The sequence below is a fragment of the Oryzias latipes genome, chromosome 22 (genome assembly GCF_053564925.1).
Source record: "Oryzias latipes strain Hd-rR chromosome 22, Olatipes_Hd-rR_3.1".
Lineage (NCBI taxonomy): Eukaryota > Metazoa > Chordata > Actinopteri > Beloniformes > Adrianichthyidae > Oryzias > Oryzias latipes.
In genome coordinates, this window is record NC_136258.1 from 9,763,290 (window position 1) to 9,788,116 (window position 24,827).

General features: G+C 45.3%; 1 protein-coding gene across 1 annotated transcript in view; it reads left to right on the forward strand.

Moving 5' to 3' along the window:
* Positions 1 to 430: 430 nt before the first annotated feature.
* The window catches only part of daam2 (dishevelled associated activator of morphogenesis 2), a 57,499-nt gene continuing 33,102 nt past the window's right edge, over positions 431 to 24,827 (forward strand). The window contains exons 1-4 of the mRNA XM_011490628.4: positions 431 to 963; positions 13,528 to 13,813; positions 21,810 to 21,899; positions 24,697 to 24,771. Coding sequence (XP_011488930.1) covers positions 13,646 to 13,813; positions 21,810 to 21,899; positions 24,697 to 24,771 — 333 coding nt within the window. The 5' untranslated portion in view covers positions 431 to 963; positions 13,528 to 13,645. The remainder of the gene's footprint in view (positions 964 to 13,527; positions 13,814 to 21,809; positions 21,900 to 24,696; positions 24,772 to 24,827) is intronic.

Consider the following 24,827-nt stretch of genomic DNA (forward strand, 5'->3'; position numbering starts at 1 on the left):
ATCCTCGGCGTCTGATAATGGCGTCCCATTATCGGACACAGATCAGTTTAGACACAAGTTTCTCGCAAGGAATGTGTCAGAATTCAGAGCACAGTTGTAGAGCACTTGTGATTTGCGCCAGCAGATTCGAGCACACGCAGAAGCACATTTGAGCAGTTGTAATCACAGATTTGAAGTCGTAACTCTAAATGAACACATGCAGGGAAATTCTCAGGAAGGGAAATTTGTCAGTTCACAGCAGAAGATTTTTACACGCAGATGCAGATTTTTTTGATGCACAGGTTTTCACATTCTATACTACAAGTTCTCACATCAATTCAACAAGTTCGTTCTTTTAGACACATTTTTACCTTCATACTATCCCTCCATCCATCCATCCCTCTCTCCATCCCTCCATCCATCCCTCCCTCTCTCCCTCCATCCATCCTCCCTCTCTCCATCCCTCCATCCATCCCTCCCTCTCTCCCTCCCTCCCTCCCTCCCTCCATCCGTCCATCCATCCCTCCATCCCTCTCTCCCTCCATCAATCCTCCCTCTCTCCCTCTCTCCCTCCATCCATCCATCCATCCATCCATCAATCCGTGTCAACGAATAGAATTATGGAGGAACAGCTGTTTATTTCTCTAGAAAAGTCTGTGGATCTTGGCTTCTTGGAGCCAGCTGGTACTTCCTGTTTGGAACGGCAGGGGGCGGGGCCACTCGGTCCTGCTTTCCCATACAGTCACTGCGTTTAGTCACTGTCACTGGAGGAGCGCGGCAGCTTTAAGGAGGGGGCGTGGCTTTGTTTTGACCGCCGTGTCCATCCGTGGACTTCTCATTCGGCTGATGAGCAGCCCCGTGGCTCGCGGGGAGGGGGGTGGCTCCCTGCTGCGCGTTCGCGTTTGGACTCGCCGGCCCGCTGACAGCGACCGGGATTATCGTTCTTACCGAGCAGCGACGGTCTCCCTGCGAAGAGTGTGAGAGGTAAGCCCGCACGCAGCGCCAGGCCTCCGCCCTCCCGTCCCGCAGCTCCCGCAGCGCTGCGGAGGCTGATCGGAGCTGCGGCTCGGAGGAGCCGGGATGACAGGGTGGCATGTCACGCAAAGGCCCCGCAGGATCTGCTGGCCCCCCTCTTTCAGCGTCGTGAGGGCGCTTGCTGGTGGTTAATTCAATCCGCTCTTTAACGAGTCGTGATGCCGTCAGCAGACGTGCGTCATCAGCCCACCTTCGTGTTTTTGTTCACAGATTTCACAGAAGCAGTGGTGATTTATTTTTAGACCGCTACAGACCGTTTTTGGCCTCCATGTATGTAGTCCCGCTCGGATTGTCATTGGGCCAAACGGACCTGCGTCAACACGACCGATACCTGTGCGCATCGATAGGGGGCGCTGCTGCGCGCGGCCCCAGAATGATTCTGTTGTTACCTGTTGACCCCTGAGCGCAGCGCTGATCTGGCGCAAACAGCACAACTCTTTTCTGACGCAAAACGCAGCAAGAATGTCTAAACGCCACTTCCATAAGAAAGCATGTATTTAGGGGAATTCTTCCAGCACTTTGCTGCTTGGATGGAAGCAGACAGATGACCGGATGATGCAAGACAGCAGACAGAGGGTCTGTGTGGGTATTTTTTCTGCACAAACTCTTCAGGTTGTTTTTTACACCACAGATTTCTCCGTCAATCAGGAAACTCCTCATCAGAGCAGAGAGTGGAGGAAATGACACCAACTGGAAAACACAAACCGAGTTCTATACTCACCTTCTTTACAGTGATTTTAAATCAACATTATTTGTTTGAAGCTGCAGTTCATGCACTTGATCACATGACCTCCTAATCCCCCCCATGGGTGTTTTATGAAGACTGTAGGAGCCTTTCAATCCGACTGAACATCTGGCAGTAATGCGGCACACGGTGGCTTGTATGGGAGACTTTTACATGTGTGGGACTTCATAACATGTGGTACCGTGTCTCATCTTCCTCATCCTCACTAATGCAGCTTTGCCCCAGTTGGTAATATTTGCAGTTTTCCTCTGGTTTTGACTGTGCTGCGTTTGGGGGCATCAAGAAAAGCCACATGGTCTGTAGTCGTTAGACTGTGGCTCAGAGAAATGAATTCCAACATTAAACAGGAGCCTCAGGGATTTCAGTGGCAAAGAAACTCGTTCTAATGCCCCTCACCTGAGGGTAAGTAACAGCTGTTTTAGCATGTGCCTCTGAAAGTGCAGAACAAACCGTATCCATGTGGATTTCTAACTTTATATTATTGCGTCTCCAGCAGGGCTGCAGAACAGATCTTTATGTAGTACCACACAGATATCTCACAAAACTGCGTCTGTTTTTAATTTTCATTTTAATTTCTCTGTTGGACTAAAGCGTGTAAACCCCATCCAGCTACTCGCGTGTTTTTCTGAGAGGCGCAAAGGAAAGAAAAACACCAGTAGCATCCAAGAGTAACAGAGCCTCCCTGCTGAAGGATCGGTCCCCCTGCTGACTGTGGACGGAGTACAACTTCTGGTTGTGTGTGAAGCAACATTTGTGCCACCGCACCACAGAACGGTGAATAAAAAGGCTTGATTTGGAGACAGCGGTGTTGTTAGCAGGGCTGGGTATGATACGGTGCTTCAGCAGCAGCTCATTTGGAATGACTGGAACAGCCAAGCAGGAACCCGTGGCGTGTGATTGACCCCTAAACCCAGGCTTGAAATTGATATAATTAAAAAAAAAATCCATATATCTGAATTCCGTCCTGGAGTTGGACACCTTTCTGTGCATTTGAGCGGAGAGCTTTAGGCTGCTGCATACTATGTTCACCTTTTTCAGCTTAAGGTCATATGATTGTTCATGCAGAGCTCTGTTTACTTTGGTACATGTACATTTTCCTCAATGAATGGATGGAGGGGTGGATGGATTTATTGTCATCTGTACACGTTCAGGTCGGCAGCATCCGACTAACCACACCCCCACAAATGATTAAACTATCAGCAACACAAATGGCCACTAAAATTGTCGCTTCCAGATCACTCAAAACCCAACAAACCCACATTATTGCACATGAAACCAAACAGCAGGACCTTTTTCATCGGTTGTGCCAAAGTCCTCCTGCGTTGATGTCCTGACTGTGGTTGGAAAGAATCTGTTGTGACTCCTGCAGGGTTACAGGTTGTATCTGAGTCCACCCCCCAGGAAGGGGGGCATGGGTTGGATGCTGTCCGTCCCTGAGGATGCTTACTGCTGCTGTTCTGTTTAAAGACGGATGGGAGCTTACAGCCAATGATTCTGTTATGACGACCTTTTGCAACCTCTTCTTTTTTCATGGTGGTGTTCCTATACCATAGTATTATGGGATGGTTTCAATATGTTATGTTTAACATTTTTAAACCTATATAGTATTTAATAATAATAATAATGGATTAGATTTATCTGCTTTTCCAGACGCTCAAAGTTCTTCCAATGTGTCCATCATTCATTCATACTGTGTGATGGTAACTACTGATGTAGCCACAGCTGCCCTGGGGCAGACTGACGGGACTATAGTGCACTGTTTTTTGCGCCCTGATTGGCTGTTGACATGTCCGTCAATGTCCTCTGTGCTGTATGGAATTGCTCAGTTTGCCAGATCTGGGTTTGGATTCTGTAATACTGGACTTATTTTGAGGAGGCCAATTCAGTCACTTGTAATAAGAACTGCAGAATGTGCATTTCTGAAGCGCTTCTCATGGGTGAATGTCTCTGCGTTTGTGATTGCTTGCGCACAAAGAGCTCCCGACCATGTCTGCTGTACTCTGTTAGACTTTGACAACATTTCTAAGAATGTTGCTTCTTCAGGCGCTTGAAGCAATTCTCCCAGAATTCACTTCTCCTCTTTGGTTCCCCCCCCTTGTCTCAGGGGAAGCAGGGTTTGTACTTTTTGGTTTGCAGAGACTTCAGGAGAGCTTTCAGAAACCAACAGAGTCTACTGCTGTCAAACCTGCCAATGTTTTCATGTCAGCAGTCTGCAGCTGCTCAGGAAAGATTACTAAGAAAATAAATTTTATCCAGAATAAAAACTCTCTGCATCAATACTTTTAGGTTCTTTTTTAACGTTCACTACAAAAAATATGACACTGCCTGTAATCCAGGCTTATTTGTGACATCACCTTTTTAAAATGTTGAGACTGTAATTAGATAGTGATGCCAATTCACAATTAATCTTTTACGCACATTTTACATGACATTAATCATTCCACGTCCAATAGAAAAATGGGATCGAGGAGTTCTGGTCATTTGAGAGGCTGGCGTGCTGTGAAGTCACTGCAAAAGGGTTGGGAGTTGGCTAACGCTCTTTTTGTTGATTCTTGTCTGAACAGGTTTCTTTACACTTAAATTAAGAAGCAAATCTTCAATTGAAAACCCGTCTAACAACAAGTGGCTTTTTTGCAGATGGGACAGGTACTCCTGGTGAGGTTTTGCTTGTGTTGGTGAACTTTTACAACACGTCATCATACCTTGTGGCAGAAATAGGATGAAAAACTCAAACACACAGTTCCTGAAGTTGAGGGAATCTGAATTTGCTCACATGACTGAAAGAAAAGGGCTAACATGTGACGCTCTCTTTCTGGTGTGCCATCTTTGAATGTTGCGGCAGAAAAGTCTAAGTCAAGGCTCGGCAACCAGCGGCTCCGGAGCCGCATGCAGGTCTTCCATCCTGTGCTGCGGCTCGCTGTGTTTTTGTAAAATAACCATCATGTTCTCAGATTGTCGTGGTGCCTTTAACACCGTCAGGTTCTGTGAGCAGACAGGTGGAAGAGAGCAGCGTGAACGCGTGAAGGGGGCGTGTCTTCAGCTGTGAACGCCGACCAGAGCCTGTTATGGGACAGAAAGTTTTTCTGGAAAGACAGTCGGTGGCGATCTCATAGGGGACACATGAACGCCCCGAAAAAAACAAAAACCACCCATTTCCGTGTAAAATTAATTAAATTTGCCTTAGGGTGCCCCTACTATCCTGTCCACTGTCTGCAACGATGACCATATGTTGCGCTGTCTGTGTAGAACATGCTGCAGGGGGGGGTTGCACGCAGTGGAAAACGACTTGGAGCTGCAGAGGTGTGAACAGGTAGAGAGGCGTGGGCGGGGCTTAGACTCACCGCTTATGATTCCAGACAAGCCAACAGCTGCTTCCAAATAAAAAATAGTTCTCATCCATAGATTTAATATCATTTATTGGGTTTACTGGATTTAAAGAAAAAATAAATAGAAATGAGTCTGCATCAAAGTGAATTTGTTTCCATCATCTCACTCATCTTAACCCAAGGTTGTGCAAAATAGACAAAAGATCAAAGGACAACGTCACGCTCATAAAGAATTAAAATAAATACCTAAATAAATATCCGGACAGCATTTTGAATCAATGCAAGTATCTCCGGATGAACTATCGCGATATATTGGCAAAAACATTTTTCTAACACACCTTGTGTTGCAGCTCCCTGTGGTTTCATTTCAGTGGGAAACTGATCCAAATGGCTCTTTGAGTGGTACAGGTTGACGACCCCTGATCTAAGTCAAAGAGAGGACTTTTAGACTGTAAAACTGTTGGGATACGCTCGGGACAAAGACAATAAGGGAGGGGGCATCAATGATGGAGTACAGTTAAGCAGATAATTGTGAATTGGTCATTTTAATGTACGGCGACGTGCTTGACTGAGGTCAATTTAAGACGTCATATAAATATATTTGTGTCTGTGTGGGTAAGCTCGGTTGGTAGGGTGAAGGATTGACACGCATGAAACCAGGGACTGGTGAGCAGTTAACACCTCCCACACATTGTAAGAGCTTTAACCCTTGTTCTATCTTAGATGACCCCACCCTTACATTGACGTGTTCTCCCTACCATGACAAAGGTGGATAAAGGTGGAAAGATTTCATGTAATCCATGGACACCAGTGAAGATCACAAATCATTGAAGAAAAAAGGTTCAGAGCACTGTCTAGTGGGTCTAGATGACCCGACTCCCAACGTTAAAGTGCCTAGGATAGCACAAGGGTTACGTGCCTGGAAAAGCGCAGATATATCCAATCCATTAGTATTATTATTATTATTATATATATAAATTAATCCAACTTAAAGTAACAATCCTCTTTTCTCTCTCCCTCCCTACATTTCCGTTGGTGGAGCCAGGGTCACTTTTACTTCCTCATTCCGCTCTGTTTGTGTTTGACTGTGGGAAAAACGATCCTCTGTCCGTGAGAGTCCCCTGCTCTGTGGGCTGATTTTCCCTGGGGGTCTTCTGTGCTCCGAGTCGCTGAGCTTCAGCGCTTGTATAAGGCAGTTGTTCCATCAGCAGCGTCTCATGATGCTAAGCAGGTTTCATTTGCCTTTTGTACTGGCGTTTCTAACACATTTTAGTACATTTTTACAACTTTATCTTTACCAACGGATCAAAGTCCTTTCGGTCATACAGAAAATTCTCTAAAAGATCTCTGATTACATGAATGAACAGTGCCATGACAGGTTAACAAGCTTTTTAGCTTCACAGTCAGACTAAAGGTATTTGTCATTTGTAGTTTCTTTTTGCTATGTACTTGATGCCTTAGTGAGGCATCAAGTTGGGACGATTTGGACCGAAAGGTTCAGTCACTGATGCTGCAGAGGAGTTGCCTACTTGTTCCAAGTTGGAGCCTGATTCTGCTTTTACTTTCACATTTGTTTGGAATTCCCCAAAATACAGGTTGGATCAGGAGTCTGCAACCTGACACTCCGGAGCCACATCGGGCTCTTTTGTTATTCCATTGTGGCTTTATTGCTGTAAAAAATAGGAAAATAATGAAAAACAAATGAGTTGTCATTAGCTTATGTTAGTTCTTTAATTAGTTTAGTTCTTTTTTTTTGTTCAATTTAATCAAAATGTACACATTTGAGATTACTGAGCAAAATATTAGTATGACTTTAAATCTAGTGAGGAGATGGTTAGTATTAGAGTCAAAACTACGGTGGCCCTGAAGTGCAAATTAATAAATCACTCAATGCAAAAGCATTTTCATTTATTTTTAAACTTATCCTGTCCAACAGCTGAGCAAACAGATGTGAGCTGAAGGCCTCTATGGTGGACAGATTTTACTCTTACAACAGGAGTTATGAACGTTCAGACATACCAGAGGTATATTTGAATAAACCCTTTTGCAATTTAGACTAAACTTTATTCATATTAATCATATTTGTAACAATTTTTGTTGGACTGGACAGAGAAGAAGAGGAGGGAAGAAGATAGAGGGATGTGAGGGGGGGGGGGGTTATAGAAGGGGAGGGGGTAGAATCACAAAGCAGCTTCTTGCTGGACGTTTATAATCATTACTGTCAGGTCTAGATGTATAACAAATCTAAAAGGGGCGGGGCCTGTCCACACACACACTTAAATGTTACAAACATACCTGTTGACTCAGCAGCAGCCACATGTAGCAATTCTGACCAATAGATTGACTGACTGAGTTTCTTTATAGACGTCTGTGGGATTTTGGCTTCTTGGAGCCACTTCATGTATGGAATGTCAGGGGGGAGGGGTTGCTCAGTCCAGTTCTCATTTACAGTCTAGGGATCAAAGTTGTGCTATGGTGCCTCAAGCTTAATGGGTTAAGCAGTGGTTTGCTGGTGTTTAAAATACCATGCTTGATGGTCATTGTGTCCTTGAGCAAGACATTTCGTCCTAGTTTGACTTCAACTGTTATAATAATTGTTTAGAAAATGGGTCTGCAGAAAAGCTTATTGTAATGTAAATAGTTTTTGTGCCAAAAGTTGGACAAGTGCTGCTGTATGTTGCTATTGAGAAGAAGGTCCATTTAAAAATTGAGCCATTCTATTGAGCCCTTCTATGATTGAACTTTGACAAACTCTTGGAAAATGACAAATAAATCTTTGGTGGTTGAAAACCAGAGCTGGCTGGTTGCAGAGAATTTCTCGGTCTTTGTGCTTCATATATTTCATTTTTGTGCATGAAAAACAAAAGGAAAACCTCACATTTCACAAAACATCACTTATTGTCACCGTGGAAGTAAAAGTTGATCAATCCAAAGAAGCTTTTCGTATGAGAGCAGTACATGTTCAGGAACACGTCTGAACAGACTGCACTAATCCAGCCACCAAAACTCTTTGGACTAATGTCTGTTTATTGTGGGTTTCTGGTTTTCCTTTTGCCCTATGTGGTAGCAAAACTTGAATACCACCTGCCAGTGTGTTTTTTTTTTTACAAAACCAGTTGGATGTTGAGGTGACTTTTTGCTCGTATGTTGCAACGGGCAACATGCACGTTACTTCTGCATTCCATGTCTGGCTCCAGAAGGCCATCAGGTGTATATAACGTACAATCCTATATTCAGGTCACAGGTTATTGCTGTGTTCATGTCAGCCACAGTCATTTAAAAAATAAGGGTGTAACGATTAATGGACTTAATTGATAAATGGATGGATGTTCCTGCAGTCCAACCAGATCGATCTGTCTGAGGTTGGTTGTTAATCGAATCAAATCAAATCTTTTTAAAATGAAGTACATGAATTATAATCGATGTTGAAATCTGGAAAACTCCACTGTTCAGTAGCAGGTATTTCTCTCTGAGTCCCACTGGTTGAAGTTTGGCATAAAGATGTCCTGAATCCATTTGAGGTCAGAGAATTGGATCCAATCGGATCGTTCTAAATGACGGGATATTGATTATGAATCATATCAGCAAACAAATAATGACATGAATCAAATCGTTGGTAAAAATGAATCGTTACACCTCTAGTAAACAAACGTGTTTAGACGCGAACAGCCAACAGCAACTTGGCATGTGACCTGTAGACCTGTATAAAACATCAACATGTTCGTGAAAAAAGTCCATACCTATTGAAATACTGCAATTCTCCCACTTCTGAGACCGTCTGTTCATTTTTGCTATCAGATGCAGTTAGCACACTTTGCTAATGCTAATCGCTTATGATTAGAGCTAAGTAGTGGTGGTCAGAACCGCCATACATCTGAAATCCACAGTCTGCTCTTCCCTGTCATCACAGGCTGTGTGGTCGCTCTCCTTGCTCCCAGACACCAGGTTGGACGGCAGGAAGTGAGTAGTTGTTCCCTTCAGAGGACGGCTCCTTGTCTGAAACGCCTGCGCCCATCAGGATTTGACGCATTGATGAGGTCAGCAGTATTAAACTCATGAGAGTAGACCCTGGTGTGGACTATCACCTGGAATATGAATATGAATGACCCGTTGGTCAATCCTCTTCCTGTTCCTGTCAGTTCATCCGTCCCCCAGCAGCTCAGACGCTATCAGACGCCTCTCCTGGGATGTCCGGTTGCTTCTCCCGACACATTTTGTTGTTGCCAAGCGACAACAACTGATGTTGCAAACCCCGCACTCCAGACCACATCAGAGTCAGAAGTGGTTGAAATGAGCCCAAAAAAGGAGTAGCAGGTATCCCACTGTACTTATTTGTAAAAAAAAAAAATCCATGACAATCAAAAAAGGGTCAGAAACAAGAGAACAAAAAACAAAACCTGAACTCACTTGTTTGTCTGTCCTTTTTCACTGCATGTGTGATCCTCTGATCAGAGCTTTGATAGCGTCTTTCCTGCATGTCGGCTCTAGTGTTCACATAGAAGAGGTTCAGCTGTAGTGACTTTGCTGCCACTGTGGTATTTAAACAGCAGCTGTCATTTGTTGTCATCTGCATGAAGCAGGTCGGCACAGAAAGCATGAAGGGCCCTAAATCTGTCAGACAGAGAGGCCGTGCTGTGTTAATCCTCACTATCATAAACACCAGTCTGTCTACGGCTGTGATACCAGCACGTTTCAAACATGCAAACTCAAATGCTTCCGGTGACATCTTCATTGCAAATAAGATAGCTGGTTTAAAGCAATAATAAATACTATATATGTATGTATAATACAATATAGATCAGAGGATCTCAGCAAGCTGCTCAACGATCTGAACAAGGAAGGGAGAAAAGATGGCATGAAAATGAACAAAAGAAAACCAAAATCATGTGCAATGAAATAGCAAGGAAAAGGAGAAGGAAAGGAATAATTGTGGATGGAGAACAACTGGAGGAGGTGGATGAGTATAAAGTATTTGGTAAGACTGCTAACACCAGGAAATGAGATGGCTAAAGAAATAGACGAGAGAGTAACATCCGCTTGGAAGAGATTCGGACAGTACAGCACGTTTCTGAGAGATCAAAAAATGCCCATGTGTCTCAAGAGGAAGATCATGAACACTGTCATACTGCCATCAATGAGGTATGGAGCTGAGACATGGTCACTTACCAACCGCCAAAGAGAGAAACTGGCAGTCACCCAGAGGAGCATGGAACGATCAATGCTGGGTGTTACGAGGAGATATAAGGTCAGGAACGAAGAATTGAGATCAAGAACAGGGGTGAAGGATGTCATCGAGAAAGTGATTGAAGCCAAAGGCAAGTGGGCAGGACATGTAGCCCAAATGAAGAACCACGAATGGGCTAAGAAAACAACAGAATGGACTCCGTGGGACAGGAAGAGAGGAAGGGGAAGACTGAAGAAAAGATGGAGAGATGACATCGATCAGAAGGCAGGCAGCACGTGGACCCAGAGTGCCCAACACCGTGATGAGTGGAGTAAGATGTGGAGGCCACCCGCCAGCAGTGGCGTGACAGGCTGATGATGATGATGATGAATACAATGATTGCATCATTGATGTTTCCATTAAGCGTGGTGAGCGCTACGCCAGGCAGCTGGCTGGACGACAGACAGAGAGCCGCCGTCTGTCGCCTCCTAAATCTTAAGATGTTTTTCTTATTTTCATGGAGACAATAATAAATGGATCCCCTAGTTTGATTCTTGTTTTTATTTTCTTGAATGAACGTGTGTCACAGAGACACGGACGTAGCAGTGGAAAGCGGCTTTAGCGGCAGGACGGAGAGCAGACCGGGATCCGAATCAATGAACCCAGACACGGAGACGGGATTCCCGATGCTTTTGCAGAGCTTTTTAAAATAAATAAGATATCTCTAAACATTCTCCGTGTCTTCAATGCAATGTAATGAGACACACACAGACAGAAATGTGACGGTATCTGCTGTAAATCCAAGTGTTGCTCACACCCGTGTTCATGAATGACTAATCACGTGAATTATTATTTCATGGGAACAAATTAATTCTTTTTTTACCCATGTCAGGTAACCGACTCCGTATTCATGAAATAACTTTATTCTTGTAAAATCTGGACTCTTTTACTCATAATTCTATGAATTGTTTTCTTGTAGTTTTACAACTATTTTATGATGTTAGTCTCATAAATTTACAACTTTCCTTGTAAAATTACAACTTTTTTGTCAATGTATTATGTTTATGACTGTATTTTTTTATGATTTCATATAAAAATTAATCACCTGGAGTCAGAAAACGGTATGTTTTTAGTTAATCTGCCCCCCCTTTGTTGTGGGATCAGTGCTTCACTGGATTCAAAAGAGTCCAGAGGTTCTGGTTCTGGATACGTCATTATGCTTTAAAACATATGACAGGATGAAACGTAATACTTGTTCTTGAGACGGTTGGATTTTTTTGTGGTTCTTGTGAAACACTTTTGCAGCATTTTCATGCCAAAGCGTTTTGCACGGCGAGCTCTGGTCAAATCATTAAAAAATTCAGAAACTGCTGATTGAAGAACATCAGCAATGGAAGCTGCTGCTGCTGCTGCTGCTGTCTCCAGCTCTAAGTGCTAAATGCAGTTTAGAGGGAGTATTATTCCTACTTGGTTGAGCACTTGCCTCGTCTGAAGCAGCGGTTCCTGAAAGTTTTTCTCTTGTTCCCCCCCTTTGGAGGAGGAAAAATGCCCCCCCCCCCCCCACACACACACACACGCGCGAAAACCTGTAACAAAATAAGCTAAATTTGATCAACTTTAACACCGTATCAAAATCCTAAACATTCCTACTGCTTGAACTAGAATAAATAAAATAAAGGATCATTCACTTTGGAAGAACAATAACGTTGAACCTATGTGCAAAAAGAAACACAAAGTTGTGTTCATGGCTGCAATTGTCTGCTTTGTGCTACACATCTGTTCTAAACCAGGTTGTGGGTTTGTTGCTGCAATTCTCAAGTCCTGCTCAGTATTGAGCCTCGCTCTGCTCTTTGTTTTCAAAGTGGCAACAGCAGAAAATGTCCCAAAGAGAGGATGGAGAATGGAAGCAGAAAGCCCCCAGCCTTCTGCCCCATGAGGGGATGCTCCCTCTCCATACAGAGCTCAGTGTCTGTGCTGTAAACCTCATCCTCAGGGTGGAGTCTGAGTGATTTCAATGGACTGATCCTCCTCAGCAGAGCTCCAACCAGCAGCTGCTGCTGCATTAATGGATCTGTCAGCCGGTCTGTTGGTTGTTGTCTGGGAAATATTTGAGGAAGAATCCTCAAATGGAAGACATGAACAAAGTGGATGATCCTTTATAAAAGTATAAATGTAGGATAATAAATAAAGGATCATCAATGTGGGGCGCGCCTCCCTGGGGGGGCGTGGAGGCATTACATCCATTCTACATGCTGTTCTCCATTCTTCAACAAATCTGATCACAGTTGCAGACAAAGGCAGGTGTAGGTATCCAATCCGTGACGGTCGCATGTGCAAAATGCACAGCTTTACTGTTCTTTGGGGTGGCTGTGGGCCAACGGTAGGGCGGTCGACCTTGGATCGGAATATTGCAGGTTTGATTCCCGCCTTGCCCACCCATGTGTCAAAGTGTCCTTAGGCAAGACACTGAACCCCACCTTGGCTCTGGTGGAAAGTTGGCGCCAGTGTTCGGCAGTGGAGCCGTTATCAGTGTGTGACTGTGTGAATGGGTCTGTGACTGTAAAGCACTTTGGGCCATAGAGGAAGGTAGAGAAGCACTATATAAGTATACGCCATTTACCATTTTAAGACGTTAAAGCCGCCGTTAACAACAATAATTACGTCCTCAAATGTCACGGTTAGGATTAGGCTCGTGTAAGTGATGTAAGACCTGCGGATATGCGGTCCTGAAGCACGGATCATTGGTCCCCCCCCTTCCAGCCTTGTCCTACCAGGTGACTCGTGCCCCCCCAGGAGGGGGAACCACTGCTTTAAAGCATGGAGGACTTTAACCCAGCCCTAACCCACATGTAGACGCGTGTTCCAGACCTGCGGCGCCAACGCCAGCCTGCTCCGAAAACAGGCAGCATGTTCGCCACAGTTCCCTCCAGGTTCCTCCACTCACATTACAATATTACCTCCACCCTTCTTATCATGCTGTAATAATTTTCTGCTTGGGTTTTTTTTTCATGGAGACAATTTCTGGGGATTCTGGTTTGTTTTCTGGTGGTAACTTTTGCTCATAACTTGCTTGTAAGCCATGTGACTGCTTGATTTTCTGTCTCTGTCCTACAAAAAGGCTTTCAAAGGGGGAAGTTCATTCAGAAGTAGTATCTGTTACAGACAATACTCATCAGATGTTGGGACACTTTCCAGGTTGTGTTTGTCAGTACATTGATATTCTTTATTTCACTTCAGGTGTAATGAATCCTCTGCCTTCATTGTGATCTTTCTTTCAGATCATGCCCACCAGAAAACCGCCTCCCTGTCTTTGAAACCCCCCTGTCTGCCCTTGCTGCTCCTTTCTTTATCACCACATCCAGCTACATCCACGCCCCCTTCTTCACCACAGCCATCATGCCCCCCAGAAAACGGACGAGGCCCGGCCTGGGCTTCCTCTGCTGCTTTGTCGGCAGTGAGCCTTTGGAGATCAACCTGAAGGACAGCGTTCCCCTTCAGCTGCTGGAGTTTACTGCCCCAATTCCACCTGCAGAGGAGCTGCATGCACGATTCTCTGAATTGGTGGTGAGTACACAAAATATTGAAGTATAAAGTATCATTGTTGAAATTGACACCATTTAATGTTTATTTTTGGAGGAGAACTTACCCAAAGTCAGGGGTTGGGAAGCTCATCAGCCAGATGTGGGTTGGCTGCATCTGGCTCGCAGAAAAATACTAAAACACTTGATGTATTTGAATCCAATCATTTCTACCGCTCACGTTCATGATTGCTGTGCGAGGAGGAGCCAATCACAGCTGTGACTGGGACAGCACTACGTTTTATTGGATTACGTGTGATGGAAATTTGTGGTTGTGAGGTCAGGAAGTAAACTTGCCTCCTTTTCATGAAGTATTCGGCAGCTAATTATAGAAATAATTTTGATGAAAAGGATGGCTGAAAGAAAAAAAGATGAAGTGTGGTTCTTTTTATCAGGGATGGACAATGGAATTTGCCCAGAGAGCAGGTTCTGCAGCGTGTCTGATATGCATCGATGAAACTGTCAAATATAAAGCCGTACTTCCACACACGTCATCCTACATCTGCGTTGAAATACCCTGCAGGCGACAGCAGTAATGAAGCGTGTGAAGAGCTACTGTGTTCCGTGTTCCGTGTTCGGAGCTGACATGGTGACTGGAATTTGGCGAGCTTTGCTGGTGCTTTGGCAACTGTGAGAGATGGAATTCCCAGATGGGAGGCCTGCCCAATCATTCATGCTTGATGGTGTCAATGAACTCATGATGACCTCTCGGATAAAGACAAAATCATCAACGAATACAATACGTACAATACGTGAATGGGCTACAGCCATTCATGTTGGTGCATGTTGCTCCGTCAGTATGTAGACCGTTTATCCCCCTGGCGGCCGTTAGCACGATATTGACGACCGTCGTTCTGTGACATTTACACATCGTCCAATCAGAGCTGCTGCTGGCTGCCAAACCACCTGTCGTCTGATTTTTGTAATAATGTCCAGCGGACTGAAGGGCGTCTGACTGCCAGAGTGGTTGTAGGTATCTGTCTGTAACAGACTACGTTAGGAAAGTCTTGCTGTTCTGCCTATGAAAGGGACAACGAGACAGGACGATTTCTTTCACTGAGTTTGCTATACAGAAATCTCCAGACGGATAAGCTTTTTCGATCTGTGCATTGTGGGGGAAAAGCGGACTCATGGCGCTTTTTTGTGAACATGAGCAGAGACCCATCCCAGGTTTTACTGCATCAGGAGACGCTTTGTGCTCAGACCTTTGGGCGAGGTGATGTTTTGAACGATCATTTCAAAAACACAGCTGGAATAAGGATTCGGGTCTGTTGCTCCACAGCAGGTCTTTGCGTTTCCTTTTCTTGATATGACAAACATCGAGCAAGCACTGAGTGGCTCCTAAAGTAAAGACGGGAATGAAAACATGACGGTAATTATATTGGCTCTGCTGTAAGGAAACAATATTTTGGGAATCTGCTGACACCAGGAGCCAGCTCAGCCACAGGAGCATCGCCGCATCACCACAACACCCACCCAAATTAGAACAGCAACAGGGAGGGTCCACTCCCAGTCGTGGGGCTGCAGTTCTGGACCCCGGCCTCCCCAGTGACGGCGAGCACCGTGGCAACAACCACAGACTAAGCTGGCAAACCCTGGCAGGAATAATCTCCATAAGGAAACACAGGCTAAAATCATCAGAAGGCCAGGAAAGCCCAACAACGCCTGTACTTCCTCCACAAACTGAAGAGGGCCATGGGTTGATCAGCTTCTTTAAAACCTCTACAGCACATATGTCAAACTCAAGGCCCGGGGGCCAAATGTGGCCCTCCATGTCATTGTATGTGGCCCGCGAGAGCATAAAAGTTTTTATTTTCTTAAAAATACAAATCGGTGTTTATATCTAGGGGGAATCTGACTTGGAATATGGGATTGAGCAACTATACATTAGAACTTAAACACTGTCCATATAACCTAACCTGACAGAATCAAAATGTAAAAGGATTTATGTTAGAGTAACAAGCAAACATATGTTTTCTATGCAACTGTAATTGTCACTTTAAAAAGTTATAATAAATAAATAATGAGTTATTTAACATTAAGGAGTAGTTACATTTATTTTTCATTACATTTAGTTACATGTATAAGTTATATCTGGCCCTTTGAGGACAGCCACTGTGCTGATGCGGCCCTCAGTGAAAATGAGTTTGACACCCCTGCTCTACAGTCTCTGTGGCCCTGAGGTTCTCTGGCAGTTCACATTTCAAAAGCAGAGATAAGGACGCCCAAGACCATGAAAACATTTACATGAACAAACCATTAAAAGAATCTTAGAATCGACCCTGAAACGCACAGGGAGCCAATGCAGCCGTTTAAAAACGGGGGTTCAGCCACTTAGTTCTCTAAGCATTTTAGGATAGCACAAGATTTTTCAGTAAACTAAAGAGAATCCATCCGTTTCCTTAACCCGCTATGTCCTTTTCAGGGTCACAGGTTTTTTGAAGCCTGATGAGGGAAAAGGCAGAGTTCACCCAGGACAACTCGCCAGTCTGTCACAGAAATGGTCAATGGCGTGTACTTGTATCGCACTTTCTACCTTCCTCGAAGGCCCAAAGCGCTTTAAAGTCACACGCTCACACATTCACACACTGGCGCCAACCTTCCACCTGAGGCAAGAAGGCGTTCAGTGTCTCTCCTAAGGACATTTCCGCACATGGGCAGGAAAGGCGGGAATCAACCCTGCAATCTTCTGATAGGAGGTCGACCACAATCACTCCCACAAACCCCTAGGGAAATTTAAGAGTAATTAAGCAACCTAAGATGCATTTTTTTGGACTGTGGGAGGAAGCTAAAGTTCCCAGAGAAAACCCAGAATGCACTGGGAGGACATGCAAACTTAACACCCAGCTGGGATTTGAACTCACTGTGAGACGAGAGCACTAACCACTGCGCCACTGTCCAAGCAGAGAACAGGGCATTGCATCTAATCTACTGAAGATAAAAGCATCAACACCTTGCTGGCGAGAGAGAGGAACGGTGGACGGGTGAAAGTCTTTACGGCCCTTTGAATGTGTGGATCAAATTCAGCTCAGAGTCAAAAAGGACGCCTAGGTTTCTGATGCAGTAAGAAGGTTCAAAACTCTGACACTTTGGTAAAATCATCTATCTTCAGGACTTATGAGTAAAACTTCAGTGGTTGAGCTGTAAGGAGTTCTCTGCCGTCCACGAATTTATGTCTAAATAAAATGAACGAGAACGTCAGCCTTTTCAGACCTGCGTCCACATTTGTGGTCATCACATTTTGGGTGGTTGTGCCATAGCAGTTTATTCTGCTTAGCTGGAGCCCTGTGACTACATGGCTAGAGGGTTAGCTCAAATATTAGCTCAGGTCTTGAGCGGTTAAGAGGTTCAAGGTCATTCAAGGTCCCCAAGAGGCAGAATATATAACTTCAAAAGTATGTGGACCACTCACATGATTCTCGGACTACAACTGGTGATGCGGTTGCTATCGTCATTATGTCATCAAGAATGAGTGTCTGTTATAAAGACGTCTTTAATGTAATTATAGACTCAAATTAAAATGTTCTGAGAAACAAACTACAGGGAGTGAGAGAAATTAGACTTTCTTCCTAATTCTGTGTCCATGTGATTCATGATTCAGAAATCATAACAAAAAAACAACCTAAAAACATTTTAATGTTTTGGTTTCTTGTCATGATGTCATTGACAGTGCTCTCACGAGGGGGGGCTTTTTTCAGCACCATAATAAAGTTGCAATCACAGTGTATTCATGTCTGGTATTATGGTTAGAAAATGTCAGTTTTTTGTGTTTGTGCTTTAAAGTCATTTTGTTTTATTTGTCCAACGTGTCTTAAAGGGCCTCTATCATAAAAAATAAACTTTAAAAAAAATATTTTCAGTGCATAAAATGTCCATTTCTCACAAAAAACAAACCCCAAAGTGGTATTTTGATCCATTCACACATCCTCTGAGTATTCCTCTAAAATCCTGCTCTCTGAGCACCAGCCCCTCCCCAGCCACAAAAATGAGAGGGTCCTTACAAAAGCTGCAAAAATAACTAATATTTCATAGAAAATGGTTCTTTAGTGTATGTCATATATGATCACATATATGGATATACTCTAAAAGGCTCAAGAATACCTTTGAAGTCTGCTCACATGGAAAACCCGTTAGCATAGCATGATAGCATCGTAGCATCAGCATCAACGACACCGCTGTCTCCAAATCAACACTTTACTAAATCTTTTGTTGCTGCTGTGAGTCCAGCAGGTTTATCCTTCTGTTCTGTCTGGATCCTAGTAAAAATCGTCACACTACTTCATCAGCCTTTTTTTTTTTTTACAACATCACTAACCTATTGTGAGTAGTATAATTTGAAGTTGATTTTTAGATAACCAGGGCTGATCAATGTAGCCAGGAGGGGCCCCAAACCAGGGTCTCCCTGTGCCGGTCCCCAGCCCAGATAAATCCAGCGGGTCAGGTCAGGAAGGGCACCCGACGTCAAATCTTTGCCTAACCAAATATGAGAATCAGATCTATGATATCCATACCGGTCGAGGCCCAGGTTAACAATGACTAGCATTGGTGATGTTCACCAACAGGAGGCCGGGGGAAATTAGACCACTGTTGGTGGAAGAAGGAGAGGAGGAGGAAGGTGTGTTGATAGGAAGAGAGAAAAGAGGAAAGTCGTGAGTGTTGAGCTGAGAGTAGAGACTTTGAATGTTGGAACTATGACAGGAAAAGGTAAAGAGTTAGATGACATGATGCAGATGAGGAAGGTAGACCAGGTAGACGGGTTGCAAGGCTACAAGCTTAGGAGCAGGGTTCAAGTTATTGTATCATGGTGAAGATGGGAGGAGAAATGGAGGAGAAAGGGAAGGGAGGGGGGGTCTCGTATGGCGTGGGCTTGTTCACCCCGGATGAAGACGGTGAAGGACGAGCATTAAAGGAAGAAAGAAACTCACCAAAAGGTGGGCTAACAAACACGACTAATTTGAAGAAGACATTTGGTCGCTCTCTCACTTTTACTCGCTGTCCGAGAGGATAAAGTGCTGCTGAGTGACCGATGGTGAGGGATAATGTTGGACCTTGGAGTACGTTAGAGATTCTGGAGATCAAGTCAAACTGAGATGGTTGGGACATGTCCAGAGGAGAGACGGTGAATCAATTGGTAGAGGGATACTGAGTCTAGATCTGCCAGAGGTCTAGAGGTAGACCAGAGAGGAGGATTCTGGATGCAGAGAAGGAAGACATGAAGGTAGCTGCAGGTAGAGGATGCAGGAGACAGAATGAGGAAGCTGATTGGCTGTGGAGACCCCTGGGGGAAACATCGAAAGGAAATGAAGATGGAACAGAACAGATTTTTAATTAATTTAATTAACTATTATTCACAATAATTCTGGAGTGCCCCTACCCCAGGTGGAGGAGTTTAAGTACCTTGGGGTTTTGTTCACGAGTGAGGGAAGACCGGAGCGGGAGATTGACAGAAGAATTGGAGCAGCGTCCGTAGTTATGCGGTCGCTGTATCGGTCCATTGTGGTGAAGAGAGAACTGAGCCAAAAAGCAAAGCTCTCAAATTATCGGTTGATCTTCGTTCCAATACTCACCTATGGTCATGAGCTCTGGGTCATGACCCAAAGAACCAGGTCCAGGTCCCAGGTGGCTCGGGCATCTAGTCCGGATGCCTCCTGGACGCCTCCACTGGAGGTCTGTCAGCCAGAGGACAGACTTTAAAGCTTTAAATGGTTAAACACCTGGTTAAACACAGTCATTACATGACTGACCTCTTGACCCAGTGTGGACTAGCTACACCTCTCCAGTCATCTGGCTCCGGGCTTTTGTCAGTTCTTGGAGTCAAAACCTAACATGGAGAAGCTGCATTCAGCTTCTATGCTCCACAGATCTGGAACAGACCTACAGAAAGCCTCAAATCAGCTGAAACAGTTCATTTAAATCCAGTTCAAAGATCCACCTGTTCTCAGCTGCTTTGATAAATTTGTGTTCAACAGTTTACATCTGCACCACTGGTCTATGCTTGTTGCAGATTTAGTTCTTCATAACTTTCCTTAAATGCTATTCTAATGTTCACTAATATATTTTTCATAGTTTCTTTTATTGTTTTATGTAAAGAATGTTGAATTGTCTTTGTACAGTAAATGTGCTGTACAGTCTTCCACACACAGGTTTTCTGGTGTGTAGACAAAAAAAAACTTTTTCCAGAAAAACATACATATATGTGCCATTATCTAATTGTACCTTTTTTTATTCAAAGGTGCATCATTGTTGCTTTTAATGTAGAAGATCACTCATTAGCTATTTTCAGCAGTTTTTAACATAATTTGACCCAAAGTTGAAAAAAGCCTTTCAATGTGTGTGAATCCTCTCCTGCTTTCTAGCTGCACACAGATCAAGACTCTTGCATAAGGGCAGAGAACGGAAATGTTTCTCCTCCTCTGGGCCATGGGAGTGAATTTCCTTCCTTGGGCATGCTTTTCATTGCAGCCATTCTTCCCGTCTGTTTTCGTGCCCTCTTTGCTGTAAAGTCATTCTCAGCTCGTGCTTGTCTGCTTGGATCTGCCTGAATGATCAAGATGGGATGAGTGTCTGTTCATGGAGCTGGCTCTGTGTGGAGTCAACGTTTACAAATAAGAGAGTGGAGGAAAAGAAATGCTACCTCCTTTAGCTTTAAAAGTGTAATGAGACTGGACTCACTATGTGTGACCTGTTCTTCTCAAAAATGGATTTATGAAGCAGAGAGCTGCTAATTCTGACGCACATTGAAGCAAAGGATATCTGTCTGGGTAATAATGGCAGCTACAGCTTCCTGTAAGTACCCTGGAGACTCCATATGACTTCCTGCCATCGAGTCTGTCTTTCCTCCATTCTCTATCTTGGCTAGGAAATCGCGGGCCTGTGGATTGTCTGCCTTTCTGTGTTCTCTCTGCCAGACTTTGCAAAGATAAAAACTAGAATTGCAAACAGGAATTACAACGTCAAAGATATGCAAACACAAGTGGCGGCCACATTTGTCATGTTGGCACAACCTATTGGATTTCCTGTCCACAAAGACAGCCTGTATACGACTCACAAGCAGGTCGCGACTCATGAGCCGCCGGTCACAACTCACGATATGCAGGTCGTGACTCAGGAGATGCAGGTCACGACCCATGAGCCGCAGGTCACCACTCTCAAGCCGCAGGTCGCCACTCGCGAGCCTTAGGTCACGACTCACGAGCCACAGATCGCCACTCACGAGCTGCCGGTCACAACTCACAAGCCATAGGTCGCCACTCACGAGCCACAGGTCGCGACTCATGAGCCGCCGGTCACAACTCACGATATGCAGGCTGGGACTCAGGAGATGCAGGTCACGACCCATGAGCCGCAGGTCGCCACTCTCAAGCCGCAGGTCGCCACTCACGAGCTGCCGGTCACAACTCACAAGCCATAGGTCGCCACTCACGAGACGCAGGTCGCGACTCATGAGCTGCCGGTTACAACTCACGATATGCAGGTCACGACTCACAAGCCACAGGTCGCCACTCAGGAGATGCCGGTCACAACTCACAAGCCATAGGTTGCCACTCACAAGCCTTAGGTCACGACTCACGAGCCACAGGTCGCCACTCACGAGCTGCCGGTCACAACTCACAAGCCATAGGTCGCCATTTACAAGCCATAGGTCGCCACTCACAAGCCGCAGGTCGCGACTCATGAGCCGCAGGTCGCGACTCATGAGCCGCAGGTCGCGACTCACGATGTGCAGGTCGTGAATCACGAGATGCAGGTCACGACTCACGAGCCACAGGTCGCCACTCAGGAGATGCAGGTCACGACTTAAGAGCAACACGTCATGACTCACAATATGCAGGTCACGACTCACTAGCCGCAGGTTGCGTGACTCACGAGCTGCAGGTCGCGAGTTGTTGCTCGTTTGTCTCGATTCTTATTAACATCTTGATTGACTCCCTCTGCGAGGAAACAATAAACAGTGTGCAGATAAACCTCTCTTGTTGTTTCAGGATGAGCTGGACCTAACAGACAAGAACAGGGAGGCCATGTTTGCCCTGCCTGATGAGAAGAAATGGCAAATATACTGCAGCAAGAAGAAGGTGAGTTGGCCTGCAGGTGCAGCCACACCCCACTTTAGAGCTGAAGGTGGGTCATGTGAACATGTGGCTCAGTTACACATCAAGGACACGCACGTGCTGTTCCTGAGAACAATCTCTTTAGAAAGGAACATATAACATCACCTATGTGAAATATAATATATGATGTTTGGGGGATTTCCTGATTTTTTTGGGGGGGTTTTGAGCAAAGCCTCCGTCTATCCTACATCGTCTCTCCCGGGTTGGTTGATGAGGGAAGAAAGCAGGCGAGGCGCTGATCAGAATAAACAGTTTATTAACATGACAAATGTTCAAATAAGAGCTCTGATTAACCCCCCCCATGGCAGCATCAGCACCGTCTGTGGTTCCATAAACATAAGCTTATGTCCACCGGAGGGGACTCTTTTATTCTCCCTTTAGATCTCTCCAGCAGAGATCTCCTTCATGCCCTGACCTCTAACCCGAACCCTTCTGGTTCTTCGTCGTTACCGACTGATCTTAGTGAGCGGTCAGTAACTACATCTGGTGAGAGTCAGCAGGACCGGATTTTTCCATGGTGTTAACAATCAGCCGATTACACAAGCTGTGAATACACTTCTATAGCCGAAAACATCACAATAGAGGTAATCCTCCAAGTGATCAGGGTCTTTCACGGGTCAAACAACCTCTGCATCCAGTCCTGAAAATATCTGAATCCTCGTGCATCTCACGTTCACGTGATAGTCTAAAGACCCTCCAAAGCTGTAGACACCTGTCCATCAAGGCCATGACTGTTACGGTTTGGAGCTCAAGAATCCAGATGCAGAGTCAGGTTTCCATGCAAAAAAGGGCAAGTTGAAGACAATTTAAGGACAGTAGATCAAACACTAAGGAGCAGCATCTGCTACAGGAAATGATAACAAGACGGCACACAAAACGCTCCAACACAGAGACGGAAAACAAGGTGACATGGACTTCAGCCGAAAGCACAGGTGAGTGGGCGGAGCAGCAAGGACAAGCCACAGCCGACCTGCACAAGATCAGGAAGTGAAAAGCAAAAACAAAACAAGCAGAACATGTCGGCGGAAAAGAGAGTACACACACCATAACACACACCTCCTTTGTGAGTCAGGGTCATATGCAGAGCCATTCCTCACCTTTCCAAGCGGTGCATGGAGGTGCTCGCATGCAATCAGCCTTCGGAGGGAAAAGGCAGGCAGTGTGATGCAGTTATAACAAGAATGGATCAGATTTATCTGCTTTTCCAGACGCTCAAAGTTCTTCCAATGTGTCCATCATTCATTCATTCATACTTGGTGATGGTAACTACTGATGTAGCCACAGCTGCCCTGGGGCAGACGGGCAGAGGCGTGGCTGCCAGTTTGCCCCTACAGCCTCTCTGACCATCACTGGGACATTCATATACATTAACACAGCATTGAAGTCACACCAGGGGCAGGGAGGGGGTAGTGCCTTGCCCAAGGACACAAAGACAGTTGACTGGGGGGAGCTAGGATTGAACCGCTGACCCTTCGATCATTGGATGACCTGCTCAACCGCCTGAGTAACTGCCGCCCACGTTGTGATGTGTGATGCATAATCAGGCATACCGTGCAGACAGGTGTGTGTGCCTGCATGTGTGCGTGTGTGTTACCTGTCTTTTCGTGCAAGAGGGAGAAGATGCAGAGATGGCCGAACTCTAGACCTTGATTGTTAAAACCATCCATCTATCCAACAATTCTGCCCCCCCGATCTTCCCACCTGTTCTTCCTTCTTGTCTGCGGCCCGGTACCAGGTGGCACACGGACCAGTCCCGGTCTGCCGCCCGGAGTTTGGGGACCGCTGCTCTACAGGACTGCTTCACCACCACCGACTGGAGTAGATTCAAACAGGCAGCCACCAACAACAACATCACTGACCTCCAGGAGCGCACAGAGCTGTCACATCCTACATGAGGAAGTGCATGGACGATGTCACAGCCACCAGAACGGGCCAACCACAGTCCATGGTTGACAGGAGAAGTCCAGAGACTCAGAACACTGTCTTCAGAGCTGGAGACGAAGCTGGTTTGAGAGGAGTCAGGGCCAACCTGTCACGTGGCATCGGGGCGGCCGAGAGAGAGGACTCCAGGAGGATGGTCGACCGCTTCAGAGACAGCAGAGACTCTAGAACCTGTGGCAGGGAATACAAGCCCTCCCCACAGACCGCTGACAGCTCCACCCCTAGCTGTGTTCTGAAAGCCTGCTGACGAGCTCACAGATGTCTTCACCGGCATCTTCAACCTCTCACTCAGCGAGGCTGTTGGCACAATCTCCCACCATCATCACCCTGTCCCAAAGAAACCATTTCCCTCCTGCTACAACAAGTACCGCCTGATCGCACTCCCCCCCCCCCCCCCCCCATCCTCACGAAGTGCTTTGAGTGGCTATTCATGCAGCACAGCAAGTCCCCCCCCCCACGCAAGCCTTTTCTTTCCTACCCTTTCTTTTGTACCCTGATCCCCCCATCTCCAACATCCCTTGCTCTCCATCTTTTCCATCCAGTCCAACAAGAAAGGTGTGCGATGATAATTAATTTAAATAGAGTTTAGCCTCAAATCCAAAAGGGGTTTCTACAAATATACCCCTCGTGTGTCAGAAGATTCATAACCTCCTATTGTAACAGTAAAATCTGTCCAACACAAGAGACCCTCAGCTCTGATCTGTTTGCTCAGATGTTAGGACAAGTAAAAAAAATGTGGAACTAAGTTGTTTAATGTTCATTTATTCTCTTTTGGTTTTGTTGTTTGTCTGTTTTACTGTGTATCTCTGCTCATGTGTAGGAGCAAGAAGACCCCAACAAACTGGCCACCAGCTGGCCTGACTACTACATAGACCGGATCGACTCCATGGCAGCTGTGAGTTGATTACTGTTCTTGCGTTGTGCCTATTGACCTAAACCTGGATGTTAACA